Here is a 19,652-nt window from a genome sequence, read left to right as displayed (position 1 = left end):
CCATGGCGCTTTACAATACTTTAAAATTAAAATCCTAATCCTTTAAAAACCTAAAATCCTAAATCCTAAGAGTTAAATACGCTACATAATACAATTAGGCTACAAATAAAAAGTAAAAACTACAAATAAAATGCACGCTTAAAAGGATAAGTCTTAAGATTAGCCTTAAAAACTGCCTCTGATGATGAAAGTCTGATCTGGAGGGGTAGTTTATTCCAGAGCCTTGGTGCGGCCACAGAAAAAGCCCTTTCACCATACATTTTAAGATTTGCTCTAGGCTCATCAAGCAACCTGTTGTTTGAAGATCTTAGTGTGCGACCAGAAATGTTAAATCGCAGTAGGTCGCTAATGTAATCAGGGGCCAGTCCATTCAGAGCTTTGTAAGTTAACAACAATATTGTCTCAGAGATGGAGAGGCAAGTCCGTACAATAAGAAAAACATGGGCTATCTAAAAGGTTCCTTCCTGAATATCAAAGGTATCATTCAAGCAAAATTCAATGAATTCTGTTAATATTGTTAGGCCATATTCATATTCCCAGTATTGGACTGGAACTAACTTGTAACTGACACTACAGGTAATGCTGTGTTTTCAAAAGAAGCCAGTGACTGCGTCAGTATTTTATTAGCATAGTTAATTTAAGCATTCAGTGCGTGCGAATACTCTGCATGGTATGTACCTGATTATACATATTAAGTTGTGTGTAATTTATGTGTGTGTCTGTTGTAACCGATCTTGGAGTCTAATTAAAGTTATTTAATGTTACATGGTGTCAGGAGTGTCTTCAATCCACGGCTTTCCTTCACTCGCCATTGGCACTTCACTCTCTCGAAATTAATGACTCCAACATTGCTGACAAATGGAGTGAGTGGAAGGAGATGTGGGAGCATTACAGCACTGCTTCAAAAGTTAACAAAGAAGAAGGAGGCGTTCCAGTAGCTGCGCTTCTAACTTTGATTGGACCTGAAGCAAGGAAAGTCTTTAAAACTTGGAACCTATTGGCTACCGAGAGGAAAGATATTAATGGTGTCATTGAGCGTTTCAACAACTACTGCAATCCGAGAAAGAACATTCTCTCTGATCTTCTCAATTCACGGCAGCAAGAGCCTGGTGAATTGTTTGATCGCTATGTGACTGAACTTTGTCAAATCGCTGATAAGTGTGCCTTTGATGCCATCACGCCTGATGATCTTCTAAGAGATAGAATTATCTTTGGAATTGCTGACAATAAAGTTAGGGAAAGGTTCCTGAGTGAACCCGAACTTAACCTTGCAATGAAGACAATGGACATCTGTCAGGCTGTGGAGATGTCTCAAGCGCAGACTAAGGCAGTGAGCAAGTTCAACCCATCCAACGTTCACCTTCTCAAGGAAAACAACAAGTCCTCAGAGGGAAAGTCATCTGGCAGACAGCTGCTTCCTGCAAATCAACTTCATTATCCTTGAGGATAAGTTGAGGATGAGTTGCCTGTTTTCCAAGTTTTCAAGGTGTCAGCTAATCAAAGCTCAGATTCAAGTCTTGTAACACTGAAAGTACAGAGTGGAAACTCGATACGTTTTGAAATTCATACCGGAACACGTTGTAATGTTTTGCCTACACATATTTACAAGGTGACTGGTGATTTTGACGTCAAGCATGTTACACCAGTCAAGTCTTCCATTGTATCCTTTGATGGCAGAAATATATCAGTGTTAGGAACAGTTAAACTCCAAGTTTGGAGAGGATCTTTCACTTGTCTGTTGTTGTGTCATCTTGTGAAAAGCAAGTGCTGCTGTGCTATTTTGGGCAAGCCAGCTTGCGAAGGGATGGGTGTTGTTGAAATTAAAGATTTTGACCCAATTTGGTGGCCTGACATGAGTGGTGGTCAAGTGTTTTCTGCTGAGGATGTGATGTCTAGTTTCAGGCCACTTACTAAAGAGCAGGTAATAGAGATGTTCGCCGATGTTTTTGATGAGGGGCTTGGTTTACTTGGAAAGCAATTGTGGATGCCCTATGTCCCCCATGGGACAAAGAGGACTAGATGATGATTGGTTTACTTGAGGGCGAGTACCGCATCTGTCTTAACAATTCAGCCAAGTCAGTTCAGCATGCTCCCCAGTGAGGTCAGGTCACCCTTTGCAATAAAATCAAAGAAACCCTGGATAAATTACATAGCGCAGGGGTCATTGAGCCAGTATCAAAGCCAACACCCAGGATCTCATATATGTTAGCAGTCAAGAAGATAAGAATTTGTCACCACCTGAAGGATCTCAACAAAGCTGTTCTCTGGGAGAACTATCCTGTGCCTACCATAGAGGACATTGCAACTCGCCTTCATGGCACCAAAGTGTTTTCTGTCCTCGATGCAAAGAATGGGTTTTGGCATGTCAAATTGGATGAGGAGTCATCGCATCTGACTACCTTTCACACACCTTTTGGCCGCTATCGTTGGTGTAGGAAGTCTTTTGGTATAAGTTTGGCCCCTGAAGTTTTTCAGCACTGTATGGACAAGCTAATTGAGGGTCTCAGCAGTACTGAGGTTGTTGTCATCCTAGAAGGTTGGCCTGGCAACATTCATGAGTGCGATCCGGTCTTACGCCCTTTCTTCCAGTTTCATGAAGCGCTGATTGTTCAGGGAAACCTGGTTCTCCACGGACCTTGCCTGTTTGTTCCCAGTACCCTCAGAAAGGAGGTTATGTCCCTAGCTCACTTGAGTCACACTGGCCTGGGGGGTGTCTTCCCCACCTTCGGGAGTGCATGTTCTGGCCCAGAATGAGCACCCAAATGAAGGATTCCATGGGTCAGTGTGACGTTTTCCTTCCACATCGCGACTCACAAGTACAGGAATCATTACTTCAACACAAAGTTCTGCTTCGTCCTTGGGGCAAGGTTGCTGCGGACATCTATTTTCACTCAGGCCGAACTCTGCTGGTTGTTGTTGACTATTTCAGCAACTTCATAGAGGTTGATTCCCTTTTGTCTGAAACCTCCAAGTTGTGATCAGAAGTCTGATGGCCACCTTTAGCCGATTTAGAGTGCCAGATACACTGGTCACGGATAATGGGCCCCTCTTTGCCTCATCTGAGTTTGCAAAATTCATAGACCAGTGGAACTTTCAGCATATTACCTCGAGTCCCTGTTATCTGCAAAGTAATGCTAAGGCCAAGAATGCCATTTGTACTGTAGAACGTGTGTTCACGAAGAGTCGAGCCACTGGTGTCAGTGAATTCCAAGCTCTCCTTGATTGGCGTAATACTCCAAGTGAAGGCATGGATGCCAGTCATCTTTTGGGCTGCCGTTGTAAGACTTTACTTCTGGAACTCTTTTAACGCTAGAATTTAGCCTCATCAACAATGCTACTAAACTGTGTGCTCGGAGAGAGCGTCGGCACAGGTACTTAAATCGTGGCAAGCGCGTCCTTTCCCATGTGAAGGCTGGCGAAACTATCTGCGCCCATTCACCTACTTGAACATGGAGCATTTGAAGGATTTTATCTTGTCGTGACTGTTTGATTCGTATAAGAACATCTTAAGCTGTTGTAAGGACTTAGTCGTTTGACATATGGGCATTGTCACAGCGAAATTTCAATGACTTTGTCCAGAATTATTTATTTATTTATTTTATTTTTACCTAATTTTTTCGTTAACGGGGTAAGATGTGTCAATATTTATTAGCATAGTTAATTAGCATTCTATGTGTGCGAATACTATGCATGGTATGTACCTGATTCTACATATTTAAGTCGTCTGTAATTTATGTGTGTGTCAGTTGCATCCGATCTTGGCTGCCATCATGCAAGATGTCCTCGAGGAGTTCAATTAAAGTTATTTAACGTTACAGTGACCGCTGGAGTTCTGCCTCTTACTTGATTATATTTTGCTGGTTACTCTGGCTATGCCAATTAGCTTGTAACAAACAAGTACAGCACTGTGCCTTATTGATAAATCTTTAAGTTGGCAGAGTGACTTCACACTCAATTTTGAAGCAATATATTTTTATGCAATACGAAGTGCATTTGTTAAAATGAAAACTCAAAGCATTTGCTGTATTTTGTGCCCTTTGCATTATCGTGCATTTGTAGCCAACTTGCAGTGTTAAATAAGCGGCTGGGCCAACCTCAGCTACTTATTTAAAACTCATGAAGAATGCACAAGAACTTCCCCTAGATTTTTCAGTCAAAATGAACTTTGTCAAAAACACTCCAAATTCCATGTGTGGGTTTGTGTAGGTGCGTTAAACAACATTCGGTATTTTTTCACCATTGTTGCTTCAGAGAGAGCTATCTTAACCCTAACTTGAAAAACACACACACAGCAAGAAAATACTGTTCACAAAAAATATGGTACTGTAATGGAATCCATTGTATGTTCAATACAGCAAGAAAAATGTTGAAATAGAGGAAAAAAATTTGACAGGTGCAAATGCAAACATTCTGCATACAAACTGCTCTTCTATTAAATAACTTAATTCCTATTTACATCAAGACAATTTCACACTTTCCACTTTGGACTGCTGCTTCTTATCACAACTGTTTTTCCTAAAAGGACAAGTTATGTCTCTTAAGTTGTTAGAATGGCTTGATTAATCAATGTCGTGGCATATTATCAGTGTAATTCTGTTGTTGACAATATCACTAGGGAAAACTTCAGATGTCTTGGATAAATAGTTCAAATGATTACCTTGTTTTCCTCCAATTCCCCATCACTCATTTCTGGCACACACTGTAGAGTAGTGGATTCCATGGCAAGATTTTCAGTTTCTTCATTTCCCTCCCCAGCTGCTTTGTGTCTTTTGGTCAGTGACTGCAATAGCAATGTTATTTATCCTGGTAAGAAACTCCTGTCGATGATCATTTTCATGTACAGTGAAACCTGTATTAAGCGGACCCCATATTAAGTGGACACCCTCTATTAGGTGGACACCAGCTTGAGTCCCAAAATACCTACTAAAAGCACCCTTAATTACAGCTTTAGGGGATTATAATTCAAAAGACACCGTGAATTTTTTTCATATTGTCAAATTTTGATAAGTACAATAAGACGCAACTTTTCACAAAGTTTCAAAAAATCTGTACATAGGGTTCAGAGCCACCTTTAATTTTCACAACTTTAAGGTGGCTCCAAACCCTATGTACAGAATTTTTTAAACTTGCCAAAAGTTGCACCTTATTGTGCTTATCAAATTTGGTAATATTAAGAAATTTCACCGTGCCGTTTTTTAATTATAAGCCCCTAAACTTATAATTAAGGGTGTTTTTAGCAGGTCATATTGTTGCTATGGTAACCTATTGTGTCACAAAAATGATAACGTGTTTACCAATGATTAGGCAGTATTTTTGATTCCATGATTGTATAGCATCAAATGATAAAGAGTGGTCATAATGACCCAGTGAGTGTCCCAAGGGTGTCCGCTTAGTATATGTAATAGGACTACATGCTGTCCAATTTGGAAATAATTGGATGAAAAAAATTCCGAGGACAGCCAAAATTGGACGAGGCCACAGGCCAAGTCCAATTTGGCTGTCAGGGGAATTTTTTGAATCCAATTATTTCCAAATTGGACAAGCATGTAGTCCTGTTACTTATTAATTATATGGCTCGTGAGGTATTAAATAAGCTTTGGAGGGAAAACTACAGTAACTGAAGAAAAACAGACTAGGCCCTTGATCTTCCGAAAGTTGGGAAAGCTTCAAAAACATCCGGTGATCTTCAGAGATCGCCAGAGATTGTCACAAGTCTTCGGAAATCCTGGGAAGTGTTCAGGTGATCTTTGGAAATCTTCGGGTGATCTTTGGAAATCTTCAGAGGTGTTCAGGCGATCTTCAGAAGTACTCATTTAAGTGATCTTTGGAAATCTTCGGAGATGTTTGGGTGATCTTAGGAAGTCTTTGGAATTGTTTGGGTGATCTTCAGAAATCTTTGGAAGTGTTCGGGGGATCTTTGGAAATCTGCGGGAACATTCGGGTGATCTTCAGAAATCTTCGGAAGGTTTCCTGTGGCCTTCGATAATCTTTGGAAGGTTAATAGCTTAATTTCATTGGCTAAGACAAAATGTCCTATTTTTTCCCAAATTGGACAGTTTCTGCGTTTTTACTCAAAGTCTTTATTGAAAACTGTCCAAATTAAATCCCAAACTGGACAGTTTTCAGAAATTAAAGGATAATAGCTGTGCTGACAAAACTGGATTAACTGACTGCTATATAATTAATAATGGTAATAGGACTGAGTTCAATTCAGTCTGTAATCATATAAGTGATTAACAAATTGGACGACCGCGAAGCGGAAGTCCGATTTGATCATGAGTATGATTACAGACTGAGTTGGATGACACAACGTCCTGTTACCAATTAATCAAAACTATGACAAAATCCAAGAAATGAACAAACCATCGATTGAGTGCTGAACGATTTTAAAAGGTTGTTATGAATGCTGAAAAACCCAGCAGTTTACTCAACAAAGTGCACTGCAACAGCGTGCGCAAAATGACGCATACTGTCCAATTACAAGCATAACGTGTACACTGTCCAATTAATGCTCAAATCGGGCTGCTGATAGCCAATCACATTCAAGAATTTTGTTATAGTTTTGATTAATACAGGTTTCGCTATACATGTATCTTAAAATACACTCCCAAGGTTATAGATGTACTGCTTTCTGAGACAATACTTAATAATTGAATTAGAAAAAGGCCAAGAATACAGTACAGGTCAGAAAAACATGTGTTGCTACCACATTCTGTTACATTCTGTAGACAATTAATTATGACATCAAACACTGATTAATTTATGCATGCATTAATCAAAGTGGGGTGAAGTCTCTCTACAACCTTTTTAGAATCCAAAAATTTGTTCATCACTTGTACAGTTGCTAAAGGAAGCCTTGTGAAACCCACTTTCAAACTTCAAAATATTACCCTGTGAAAAACTTGGCAAAATGGCTCTTAATTACATTTGTTCAACACACTGACATTTAGCATAGTTCACGTGTTGATAAAGTTGAAGTTTTATTTCGAACATATGCTAACTGTAAGCTCCATGTTTAAGTCTATTCATTTGTCAACCCCAGACACAAGTGTGGTTTTCCATTGGCTGAGGAACGAAAGAAGCAAAAAACGTTTTTCTCACAGACGGCTGGGAGTCTGGGTACAGGTGTGGCCTCGTGCATGATGTTGGTGTAAAATTGCCTAACAAAAATGGTCTTACACTAGATTTCTTATTATTTCTCGTCATTCTTAAAGCCAGTGTCGTAAAACTTCGCAGAATTAAACTTCCATCTATGTGCACCCCAAAAAGCAAAATTTTCTGTCTGAAAGAGATTTATTAGAAGAACAATAACAAAATTCCGAAAACAGGTTAGGCAAAAAGTGCCGTTTTTCCCCTATGTTTTTACCGTTATCCTCACCGATCCTTCCGCAAAGTTGGTGAACAACACCATAAGATTAAGAGGTCAACCAAGACAGCGATGTCTTGGTTTGCTTCTCTTCATGCGGAAACCTTTCAATCCCAGCCTAACTCAACTCGTCCATCCATTTCCTTATTTGGACATAACTTGAACTTGCTGTCAATAACAAAATGGCCGCAATGAACATGAAATGGACAAGAAGATGCAGGGAAGATGCTTGCTTAGTGCGTGTAAAAAGAAATAAAAAAAGACACAAAATGATTCATTCTGTCATTTTCTTGAGATCACAGGGCTGGACAAAAATTGGACAAACATGTATTTAAAGTTACATCATTTCCAAATCCTTGGTAAGCTCTCTGATAGCGTAACTTACTAGCATGTGACGTTCTCTTATAGTTTGTGTTCTGGAGAATGCTTTTCTCCATTTTTGTGATTCCATTTTTGTGATTCAAAAGAGCTCATTTGACAATAATTTACAACGCTTTGCCTTGTGAAACCTGTAATATGGTTAAGGAAGCTTACATTCGGAATTGAACCAAATCATTTTGCTGGATGCAGAATGAAGTCAAAATACACAAACAGACAAAAGGGCGTGATTTTTTTGCTGGCGCGAAAGGCAAAAGCAAAAACCACCAAAAAGAGTAACGTGCACGATTTTGGCAAAAAGCAAAATTTGGCAAAAATGGCAAATCACGCCTGCAATGAGCACAATAAGAGTAGTGTAAAATACGGCCCAATGTGTTACATTACTTGCGAAGTTTAGAATGGAGAGTATCTGTTATTTTGACTCCTTACAAGAAAGGCACAAGCGCTTTTGAAGACGTAGCTAAGATGGAAGGAAACTACATGAAAATCACTACAAGATGGTGCTCATTTGAAGAGAAAAATTTAATAACCTGCGAATTACAGCATTTTTACCACAAATTTTCGTCCGATTTTTGCTAATTTTGATTTGTGCACCAATATCATGCGCGAGGCCGTGTGCGGGGGGGTTTCAGGTCACGTGGCTTGTGTAAGGTTTCAGTTTTTGTTTTGCCATCTGCCATTGCCTGACATGCCCCACCCACCCACCCATGAAGTACTTGTAGAATGTGTTAAGTTGAGGTGAAATTATTCTCTAGCCACTTTTTGTGTCATTGTGAGACAATTATGTTCTTATGTTCATAAAGGTCAGGCTGTGTGGTTCGGCTTGGCATGGCTCCCAGCAGCACGTGAGAATTGAAGTTTAATTAATTTCAACAATGATTTGAAAACTTGGTAATCATTCAGTTATGATTACCTCTTTGTCAAGATACTCTGATATCATGTAGGACGACGAATCTTCCATTTTTCTTTTTTTACCAGTAGATTTCCTTTTGTTAGAGGTGGCTTTCTCACTCTGCACACACTCAACAGAGCCATTCAATTTCTTCAGAGCCCTTCTAGTTACTCGGCCTTCTGCCTGAGGAACCTGCAAAATACCAAACAGCAGAAAATTTTACCATGAAAATGTTTGACAGCATTGTAGCATATACAACAACTGTTTCCGAGGTTTGCACTGGTTTACTGCTTGTCTCGTAAAACTCTCTCAATGCCTCTCCCAATCTCTTTTATTCTCAAATATTAGTTTACTTCAATGTAAAACGTTCTGCAATAAATCCCTAGATTGCTGTTGTTAACTTTAGTCTCCATAAATAATAAATTCAAGTAAGCATAATACAGTTACCAACAGTTTTTGGTTCATGCAGAATAAAAGACAAAATTTTGACAAGACCAGAATCTTGCCAGTCGCCAAGGGAAAATGTTAGCTCCTGAAATATTGTGGGAAATTTTTGCGCCTAGGCTTGTACCCAAAATGAAGTAGAGGCACTTAGTCTCACAAAAATCAATTTAACTGCTACTTGGTCTTTTAGCAAAAATGAGAATTACCATTTGCATTAAGTCCTTTTCTTTGTTCTGTTTCTTCTGCAGTTGATGTGCTGTCTTTTCCCGTTGCTTTCTTGCCTCCAATTTCTGCCTTTCCATTTTTTCAAGAAGAAACTGACAGTAGATGTTTGACTTCTCTAATAATAGCTGTAGCCGAAGGTATCTTTGCTTATCCTCCACACTCTTCCACTCTTTTTCAGCCTGGGTTGAGATGCACATACAGTGTACATGACACCACATGGAAACAATATTTACTACTACAAAAACAATAGATAAGGGCCCACCTTCACTGGTTAAAAGTTGTATTTTAAGATAAAGTTTATGTTGCACCAACATATTACAAATTGTGCAAAGGGTTTGTCAAAAGTAGCAAAATTCAATCTAAAGTAGACAAATTTTAATTTCACTGCTGACAAAGTTTGTTCCACCGGAAAAAAGGGTAAATCACTCAAATTTGCAGGGTGACTCACAGACGTCACTAGGCTTGGGTAAACCTTGGAATTGCCAAAGCAAGAAAAGCTTGCTGGGCTTGTTAATGAGCCAGCCTTAGCGTTTTCTTCTCTACGTCCCTGATGGTTATCCGACACAATGTTAAGTGAAGTAAGATGAGCCGGTCACAGAACACATGCTGAAAGGAGGAACACAAATGAACAGCTACATGTACAGGACTGAAAATTTTTATGCCTATAAGGTCATAAACAAGAAAGCAATTGGAAACTAGCTATAGATCTACAATTCTCTACCTTATCCATCATTTGCTGCTGTTCTCTTGAAGTCTCTTTGTGAAGAGCTCTTTCCTCTTCCTCCATGGCTGTAGTAATCTTGTCCACCTTTGCTTCTTCCAGTAGTGATGAGTGACTTGCCTCAATATTCACCTGTAGAGATCATCAACTTAAGAAAATTAATGAACTTGTAAGCCAATACGATCATGTGTACTAAAGGCATCCCCAGTCGAGAGTCCATCAATACCCTTGATTGATGCCTCCAATCCACCCTCAATTGACCCTTATTCCACATTTCATCAATACTTGATTGACACCTCAGTTGACACTCAATTGACATTTGATCAAAATCTTCGTCGAGAGTCAACTACTTTTTGGAGACATGCCATTGAGTGCCGATCGATACAATATTGCTACTGCCATGCCTACAGTATCGTAACTTACCTTGTTTGTTTCTTTAGTAGAATCTGTGCTTTCATTGTTGTTGACATCTAAATTTGTCTGACCCACCGGTTGTGACATACTACTGCTGTCAGATTTCTGGAAAATGCAAATTGTATTTTCATTTTACTATAAATGGTTTGCTGTCTTGTAATAATTCAGTGAACATGTTTGTACATTGACTTAGTAATTGAATTACACTATCTCAGTTGGTCAGAGGACTGACCAAACATGGACGCCAGCATTTAAAGGCAAGATTACCAAGAGGAAATATTGCTATTGACAGCAGCCGAAATCTGCCTTACTGGAGTATCATTGATCACTCTGTGCTATCCGCTGCTTCTGGTAAGCAGTCACACAAGAGCAAGCCCCTGTTGGAGAAGCTGTCTGGGTTCACCATTCAATCTTTTCTCCAAACTAAAAATTATTTTGACTTGCTATGTTCAGCTAAATATTGTCTACCTTGTCAGAAACATAAACTAAAAATGGGTGACTTAAATGAATTTGACAAGGAATGCCAGTGTGCAGTAACTATCATACTGAGAACACTGCTATCTTGTATATGTAATAAGAAGGGTTTATCTTTTCCATCTTTCTTTAGTTGGGCTTCTGTTGCTATGTTTCTTAAATCTTTGTTGCAGTTTATGAGTGACATGTACACAAGTCAACTACACACTACACAGTTACTTAAAAAATATATTTGCTACAGTACATGCACATATATTCCAACCTTCTGACTCCTTGATTCCATTATTTCCTGTTCTCCACTGGAAGTAGCTTGATCATCAGCAGGGGAATGTGCACTATCACCCTTCCAATACTTTACAAACTGCAATGGTGGATGACGAAACATTTGTACAGTCATTTTTCCATGTTGACACCGTGTTGATTGGCTCAAATGTTATCTACATTTCTGTATCATTTGTTCTAATTCATACTGCACGGTTCACAGAATACACTGTGGGAGCAGAAACTAAACAGGAAGACAACAGTTATATATCTGTGAGTTTCCAGTAACAGCTTACTTTGACGTGCTATCATAACCCATTATTTTTGTGGCACACACATGGACAAATAGAGAAAACAACACATCATTATATTGAAGAAATGTGGGTGGACACAACCCTGTAGTTGGCAAGGGAAGTGGCTTTGATTTACATGCCCTTTTAAAGCTTCACTTACCATTAGCACTACCACATTGAAATCGCACAAGAGTATCAGCAGGTCAACTTAGTTTTAGTTAGTTTATTGTAATCATATAGTAGATTAACTTAGTAATAGTTCTAGTTAGCAATTAATTAAATAATTAATTTTATTGTAAATCTAGGAATTGTAATCTAAACATTTTAATCGTAATTTTAAATTTTTAGCAAAGTTAAATTTAAATACATGACCCCACAAGCTTTTAGCTTTAATTATTATCGTGTTTAAATAAAGTTTATCTATCTATCTATCTATCTATCTATCTATCTAACTTGATTAGTCTACAGTAACACAAGAGCAAGAACACTGACCTTTTTAAGTTTCACTTATCCCCTGCACTACTCTACACTGGAAACATTCAACAGTATTGGCAGGTCAAATTTGAACACATGATCTTTGAAAGCCTCAGTTATTTTGCCAGTGATAAGAAAACCAGCACCAGGTGGCAGGTGCGCAAACGAAAGGGGCAAAACAATACATAAAGCTTTAGGCTATTTTGAAAAATTGGGGCACGTAAATCAGCATGATCTCCAGGGCAGAAATAAACTATCGTAGTAACATTTTGTATAAGTGCACCAGTTGTGTTAATAATTCCAAATGTTGCCTACATTTTCACAAAACTTAACCCTGCAAGAAGCATTTCAAACTGCCGCACAGATAAACAAAATAGTTGAAAAGAACACAATTTGATGGTGCATTTTGCAAAAAATTCAAACTTCTAATTGATAGATTTTCTTCATTTTTTTGCTAGACATAGAAAATACGTAGAGAAAATGATCCATCAAAAGAAAAATAGGGGTCACCAAACTCCAAGATCGTTAAATTTAGGCAAAGCTATAGCAATGGCCATCTGCCCTATTATTGTTCATTTTATTACTTAGCGCACACTCGAAGCATGACGTGGTGTCTTAATTGGCATGCGCAGTAAGGATGTGCAGAAACAATTGGGAAAAAAGTGTTAACCATTAAATTCAATCTGCACAAACCATAACTACTTTCTTTCCCATCTTCTTTTAGTTATTTAAGGAAAAGAGTCTCATGCATGAAAGAGAAATCCTTTTCTTATCCAATTTTCAGAAAATATACATTTCCCCTTCCAAGAAAGGTTATTAGAATTTTGGAGAGAAAAAGGGGGTTCAAATGCCAAATTTTTTAAAGAAAAGTGTGAAGCTAAATTGGAATTTCCGGAGGAATGGGAGGGTTCAAAACAAAAGACCCTTCCATGGGAGGGGTTTGGGTATTTTCTGGAACAACAAACACATTGTCTCGATCTTGATGCCTTCTGCAACTATTATCATGATCTCGAGGTATCTTGTTCAAACGGTACTTGTAAAATGTACCCTTGCACATCATCGGCACATAGAATGTGATAATAACAATCATTCCGGTTTTTTTTTTTTTAGAGAAAATTACAGTTTACAGCATTTAAGCTTAAATTAATTAGGCTTAAATTATCCTTTGGACAGCACAATATACAATCGATGTAAGCTGACTGTGCCTTGGAAGTTTTCCCCCGGTATTTCCCCTCAGTTATTTCCAAAAAATCAAATTCAAATTGCTTTGAGGTCACTTCTTTGGAGGGTCGTTGGTTTTGCAAGGTCGCAACTATCGAGATTTACCACAGGGAGTCGTTATTTTCAGCAATTTCAGGACTTTACGGTGAAAGAACACAACCGCATGGTACACTTACGCAACACGGCTGCATATCAAATGAAACAACTTACCGCCGATAAAACTGGGTTCATACTTTTATCCGCATGGATGGACGTAAAAGTTGATGTTACAGGTTTAAACTTCACAAAACAAAATGTGTACACGATGTGCAGGCCAACGGAGCAAGCGACCAAACTCTTGTCGATCGATCACGCATGCAAAGATTCGCGCCAAATAGTCGCACTGATAGTCACGTGGTTTAGCACAGCTTCGGCTGTCCTTCGGAAGACCATCGCGTCGGGTTTCGAATCGGAGTCTGCTGCCAGGGAGTCCCCTACAGGGAGTCTGCAGTGATCGTTCGACAGAAAATGCGGAAATTTCCCACATTTTCCGGTTTACTTTGTTTTCGTACTGGTCCGTATTGGAAAATATACGCTGCCAAAGGTTCCAAATCATATTTAAATACCGGACATTTCCACTGGCGTGTGGTGCGATACATTTTATCCCTAGGAGAAAACCCTTGTGAGTTATATCCAAATTTTCATAAATTTCTAACCGGGATTTGCTCCCACAGGAGCTCCTGGCTCCCGCAATTTTCATTTGAAGGTTTTTGAAAGGGTTGCAGTTCGGAAATTCAACAATTCTCGCATTTTCCGGAAACTTTCTCAGAAAATTTCACGCAATAGCATGAAATTTTTGCGGGACTTTTATTTTGCGGATTGGCGATTTTTTTTTGAGGGTTGCGGGAACAAATTTTTGCGGCTCGAATCACAGGTATCCCAAGCTCCTTGGCAGCCGTGAATATTATTATATGACATTGCTTAACAACGTAAATATAAGAGTTTGTATGGGAATGTAGCCGAGTGGATCCGCAGACCACTTTGACAATGTTACGACGAAATGAAAAACCGACGTTTATAATTTGTTTTTTACAAACAGTAGGTGATATGCTTCTGTTACAAATTATAACAAATTGTCAAATTGTCCGATCTCGCTCGTTGCCACATCGCATAAATTATAAATTCATGGCACGAGCGCTTTTTGGATATGAGATGATAGGTAGCCAACGAGGCACGTAGGGACGACTTGGCTATAATCATTTCATATCCAACAAGCGCGAGTGGAATAAAACTAAAATAAAACTGAAAACGCTCAAAAAATATATATTTGTGCAGCATGGTATAATGGCTCATAACCCATGATGCCTAAGCCTGATACTCAGGTTATCTCTTCGATCACCACGCTTGCGCGCTTTGGTCAAGAAAGTTTTGCGGTGAGGTCCTGGGGCAAGTACGGTTTGGAATTCAACATGGAGAGTGTTCCAAAAGAGTTAAGAAATCTTCGAGCTTGCCTACTTTGTTCATTGGTGAAGGTAGGAAATTTTAGCGAATGGGAAACATGCTTAGATTTCTGTGTAGCTATATACGGCATAACTATATACGGGGGTGTGCGGAAATCTTGCTAAAATAACCTATTAATTAGCTGTGCCCAAACCAAAGAAAATGTGGTTCTCAGTGTTTATAAGTTTTACTTTCATTATGATTTTCCTTAATTTCTTGCGATGAAATCTTACAACCTTTTTCACAATATATCAAGTTCGGATAGACGAGAAATTTAAACACGAAAAAAGTAGGGGTTATGCCGACAAAGTTATGTCTTTTCACTCCACTTAAAAATTGGTCAGATTGACTTTCCTGAAAAACAAACAAGCTTATAACCAATGTACCCGAAAGAGAAAAACAGAAGAAAATTCACTGCCTGTTTTGCTTTCCATGATGTCCAATGTGATAAAATATAGACCTTATCATGGTTTTGGAGGCCATCTTCGGTAGGGTAGGCAATGGTGTCATAAATTACACTGTTTGTATGGTAATCTGATGGAAAGATGAATGTGACAATGACATCATTATGGCTGCCTTCATTACCCTCTGGAAGAAAATTTCTTACCGCATAGAAAGGTGGAACAATGCAGACAAAGGTTGCTTTGTACCTGGTGTAGTCAGTCAAACGTTCAGTGATCAAACTCAATCAAACTCCAATCATTTTCTTGATTTTGATTGGGTTTGGCGATCAAACAGAATCAAACTCACCCAAACTTTTTGCCAATCAAACACAATTGAATGTTTGAAAATTGTTCAGTCAAACTCCAATCGTTCAATTGATTTGGATTAGGTTTGGCAGTCAAACATAATTGAACTGTAGATTGATCAATACTTGTGACATTCTTAGCCAGTTTCAGTCAGTTTCAAACAGGACATTAAGGTCAACTAAGTTTGTGTAAGCTTGAAGTCACATCAAAAATTGCCTGTGCTAATGGGCCTCAGTTTAGCTAGTAAGAGAATATCCCCAGTCAATATTATCCCACTTGACTATATTGAAATGTGTTGAAATATTCTTTACACTTGGGTCGCATATATAGTTTTCACAGGGAAATCTCTCTTATGACTCAATTCAGATAAGACTGCAGTGCTTAGCAATTTTTTTACTGGTTTTTTAAGATTGGTTCAACTGATTGGTTCGATTGGTTCAATTTTTCCATTTGGTTTAGTAATCAAACCCCTGGGTTTGGAAATCAAACTTATCCAAATAGTGTCCAGTTCGATTACATTCAATTATCAAACCAATCGGCAATCAATCAAACGATTGGAGTCAGTTGAGTTTGATTGATTTTCATTGAGTTTTGTTCTATTGACTATGCTGGGTTTGTGATATTTTCAGGCAGTACTGGCGAGTGAGATTTGAATTACTGTAGGTGAAATGATATATCTGCTACCAATTTATATTGTTTTCATTGATGGGTAACTGGCCATTGCTTGATTTCATGATTATTGATTTGTCCCTATTAATTTGTAGACTCTTGAGCAATTTGAATATGATGGTTGTGAAAATTGCGAGAAGTTTCTCAGACTAAAGAACAACAAAGAAAACATTCTAACATGTACTAGTGCAAACTTTGATGGGTAAGTTACTGTCTGCCTAAAGTGGCAACTTGATTTATAGAGTGTTAACTAGTAGTAATGGATGATTAAAAGACATTTCCCCAACAGGGTTTTTTTTTGCATTTCTAAGTTCCACTGGATAGGAAATTATTTCACCCCAGAAATATTTTGTTTGACCAAAGTGCATTCCACTTCCCTGCTAAGAAAAGCTCCTGAAACATCTATGGAGCTGGAGAGAGCTGAAATTTCTACATGATTTGAGTGAGACATTGGTAGAATTCCTACGAAAATTAAGGTTCATAGGTTTCTCTGTCAGAGCATATACAGTGTACAACCATCTGAGTTCACATTCTCTGAGAATCTCAGGCTGAAATCACATTTTCAAACTCATTAATAATTCATCAAGTTAAAACAAAGAAAATCACAACCATGAAGGAGGTTTGGATACCTGGTCTTAATTAGCATAGATTTTGATGATTTTACTTCTTCGTTTACTCCCTAGTTTTTGTTTCGATTAGAGGATATATCAACCATGGAGACAGTGTTTCATTGGCTGTCCAAACACCTCGAATTTCACCAAAAATACTCCTCTGCACATCATATTTTCAACTCTCTTCTCAATGTTTGGATATGCTGATGAAACACTGTCTCTTGTGTTTGATGTATTACATCAAATTGCCCTGAAGTTGTATGTGACTTAGTGTTCCAGCCCTAGTACTACAAAACTATGATCAAAATTCAGTTGAAAATTGGCCATGTTAGTAAAGTCTTGTTCAAATCAAAATTTTTTTTTGCAGTTCTAAGTCCTTTGGGTTATGGGTAGATTCAAGTCAGTGAAAAGTAAAAAAAAATGTTATGAGAACTTGAAGTAGTAGACACCATGTAAATGAGGTACATTCACTGTGTATTGCCTCTCAGAACAGGCTAATTCATTGGTTATAAAGAAAATTAATAATTGGTCTTGCAAAATAGCCCAATTCCAAAGAAAAAATGCACACTGATTGGTTGAAAACTGTATTTCTGTAACTCAATAGAAACACAGAAAAGTTGTCATAATCATGTTGTTCATCATTTTCTTTGGGCTGTTTTCTAATTAAAAGGATAGAAAACATTTTCATCATGTTTCTATGGAGTTGTAGAAACACTTGTGAAAGTTTGGGAGAACTTGTTTGTCTCATGTTCCAGCAGCATTTCTTGTTCTCCCTCTAGAGGTAGTTTTCAAACAATAGAGGTAGTGTTTATGATGCAACCTCATTCCTAGGGGAATGAAACTCAAAGTAGAGGTTCAGTGCCACTGCTGACTGGTAGTTTTCTTTCCTCCTTTTATGCAATTACACCAGAATAATATCACTCATGACTCCTGAGGACAGCTGGGTGGCCAGGTGGCAAAGAATTGGTAAGCCAGATCACCTAATATTATAGTACAGTGTGATCATCTGGGTGAGTGTCTGGAAAAAACTGTTGGCAACTTTTGTACTGACGTTTCAAAAACCTGGGAAGAGGTCGTTTTCACTATCAAGTGTTTGCCAGTTGGTGTTAAAGTCAAGTCTGTTGAAACTGACTGGTCAGTTTTGCTTTGATGTTATTGGCTGTAAGACCTGTATAGAGTTTGTCAAAAGTGATTGTTCAGTTAGTACAATTTGCTCAGTCTATTGTTAGCTATTGTTAAGCCTTGAGCACAGTCCTGGTCAATTTTGTGGTTTGAATGTGAACAAAGTTCAACAATGTGATTGTTGACATCACCATTTCTCATCACTTGTCAGTGTTCAATCAGTCTCATGTTATTTTTAGTTTCCACCAGTCTCACTACTAATAGAGGAAGCCTATTATTTGAACAAATTTTGATCCTGTCAACAGCTCCCTTTCCGTCATAAGTGTGCTGTGAGATTGGAGGACTTTTTATGGAAATTTTATGTTTCACTTTTTGGGATGCAAGATACAGTATTAGTTAGGACTTTTTTTGGGGGGGGGGGGAGGGTTGAAACTTAGGGTCCTCATTGTTGTCAAGCAGTTGGAGCATTTGATCATCAGTCGTACAAACAATGACATGCAAATGACAGGTCACTGGTGTTTATTGCAAGCAGGGTCTGCAACTAAACTTGCACTCTGACATGTATCATAATGAATAGTTTAACTACTAGTAGGTAGTCTATCTGATGAAAAAACGTATTAAGCACTAATACTTCTCAATATGGCTAAATAGATCTCAGCGATTAATGTAGTCTGCCAAGGCTCTTGGATAAAAGATAGCAGCAATGCAACCTCAAGATGGGAGTCTTAAATCAAGCCGAAGGGAAATCACTGGTTCTGATTAACAGGTCATTGTGTAGTAGGCTATTATTGTTTTACCTGTAGGAGTGCAAGACACCTATGAATATTGTTGTCTGAGAATTACTTTGGAACATCCCTTTGACAATATGCGACTGGTTCTTTGTTTATTGTTAGATACACAAGCAAGAGGTTGCTATGCCATTTCTGTGAGCGGTAAACTACCAAGTCATGTGGTGCGTGAACTAAAGGCAAGAGGGGTTACTTACAGATCAAGGGACAGAACAAACCAGTGAAAAAAGCTGGTTATTAAAGAAGTTCCTATTGGACTCATCTACTTGTTCATGTAAGATTGCTGTCATGAAACAACTACTAGACACTCAGTTTCAAGAGTGAAGTCCTCATTTATTTTGACATGTCGACAGCAATTTCACCCTAGCTTGCATGTGCACATGTATTAAGATGCTGTTAGAAAAGCCTTTTGCTAGGAAATTGCTCAAACAAAAAGTACTAATATCAACGTCATACTGCATCCGCCTTCACATGTTGGCTAATGCTTACACATTTGTGAAAACCAGTCTGACATGTGAAGTTAAAATTTATGTACTTTTTTTAAGGTTGAATAGATGTGTAGAATGTAATTTAATTGGCAGAAAAACATTTCAGTAAATTCATTGTAAGTTTCATTTTTGTTAGCAAAAAAGCTCCCATTCTCTATTGAAAGTCATCAATAAAAATGATTAGCCTTTGAATCATGGGTGTAGTTTTTTCTTAGTCTTCCTTGAGGGCAGCTGTTGCATAGTCAACAGATGTCATCATAGCCTCTGTGCAGTAAAACACACTGTGCATAGACAAATTTTCTACCAAAACTTTCAGGCCAAGCTTTTAGACAACCACTGAATAATTTATCTTTGTCAGTGTGCAAAGAAAGTCCTGTGTGATAGTCAGGGGCTAGTGGATTCTGTCTGTAGGAGCATTCATGGAGCTGTTTACAGTAATGATTTGGTCAATTTGACAAGTTTTTTTGGTTGCGATGTACAGCAGGAAAGAAACTGGGAATTTATGATGTACATGCGATGTTACATCGGTCATGGTAAGATAGCTAAATAGTAAGCCATAAAATGTTTGACTGAACAAATTACA

General features: G+C 38.3%; 2 protein-coding genes across 2 annotated transcripts in view; one reads left to right on the top strand and one right to left on the bottom strand.

Annotated features, from left to right (window-relative positions):
* The window catches only part of LOC145464359 (lymphocyte-specific helicase-like), a 46,585-nt gene extending 32,794 nt beyond the window's left edge, over positions 1-13,791 (bottom strand). Inside the window, exons 1-7 of the mRNA XM_081448215.1 lie at positions 13,374-13,791; positions 11,177-11,275; positions 10,450-10,545; positions 10,027-10,158; positions 9,287-9,484; positions 8,658-8,828; positions 4,658-4,780 (exon numbers count right to left, since the gene is read on the bottom strand). Of these exons, the coding sequence (XP_081304341.1) occupies positions 4,658-4,780; positions 8,658-8,828; positions 9,287-9,484; positions 10,027-10,158; positions 10,450-10,545; positions 11,177-11,275; positions 13,374-13,394 (840 nt within the window). The 5' untranslated portion in view covers positions 13,395-13,791. The remainder of the gene's footprint in view (positions 1-4,657; positions 4,781-8,657; positions 8,829-9,286; positions 9,485-10,026; positions 10,159-10,449; positions 10,546-11,176; positions 11,276-13,373) is intronic.
* Positions 13,792-14,431: 640 nt separating this feature from the next.
* On the top strand, positions 14,432-19,261 carry LOC145463823 (transcription elongation factor SPT4-like). The gene is made up of 4 exons (XM_081447618.1): positions 14,432-14,674; positions 16,156-16,262; positions 17,582-17,637; positions 18,687-19,261. The coding sequence occupies exons 1-4, from the start codon at positions 14,501-14,503 to the stop codon at positions 18,803-18,805; spliced, it is 456 nt and encodes a 151-aa protein (XP_081303744.1). The 5' UTR covers positions 14,432-14,500; the 3' UTR covers positions 18,806-19,261.
* Positions 19,262-19,652: the final 391 nt, after the last annotated feature.

This window comes from Orbicella franksi, chromosome 12 (genome assembly GCF_964199315.1).
Source record: "Orbicella franksi chromosome 12, jaOrbFran1.1, whole genome shotgun sequence".
NCBI lineage: Eukaryota > Metazoa > Cnidaria > Anthozoa > Scleractinia > Merulinidae > Orbicella > Orbicella franksi.
Note: the sequence above shows the minus strand (reverse complement) of the source record. Positions and strands in the feature narration are given on the sequence as shown.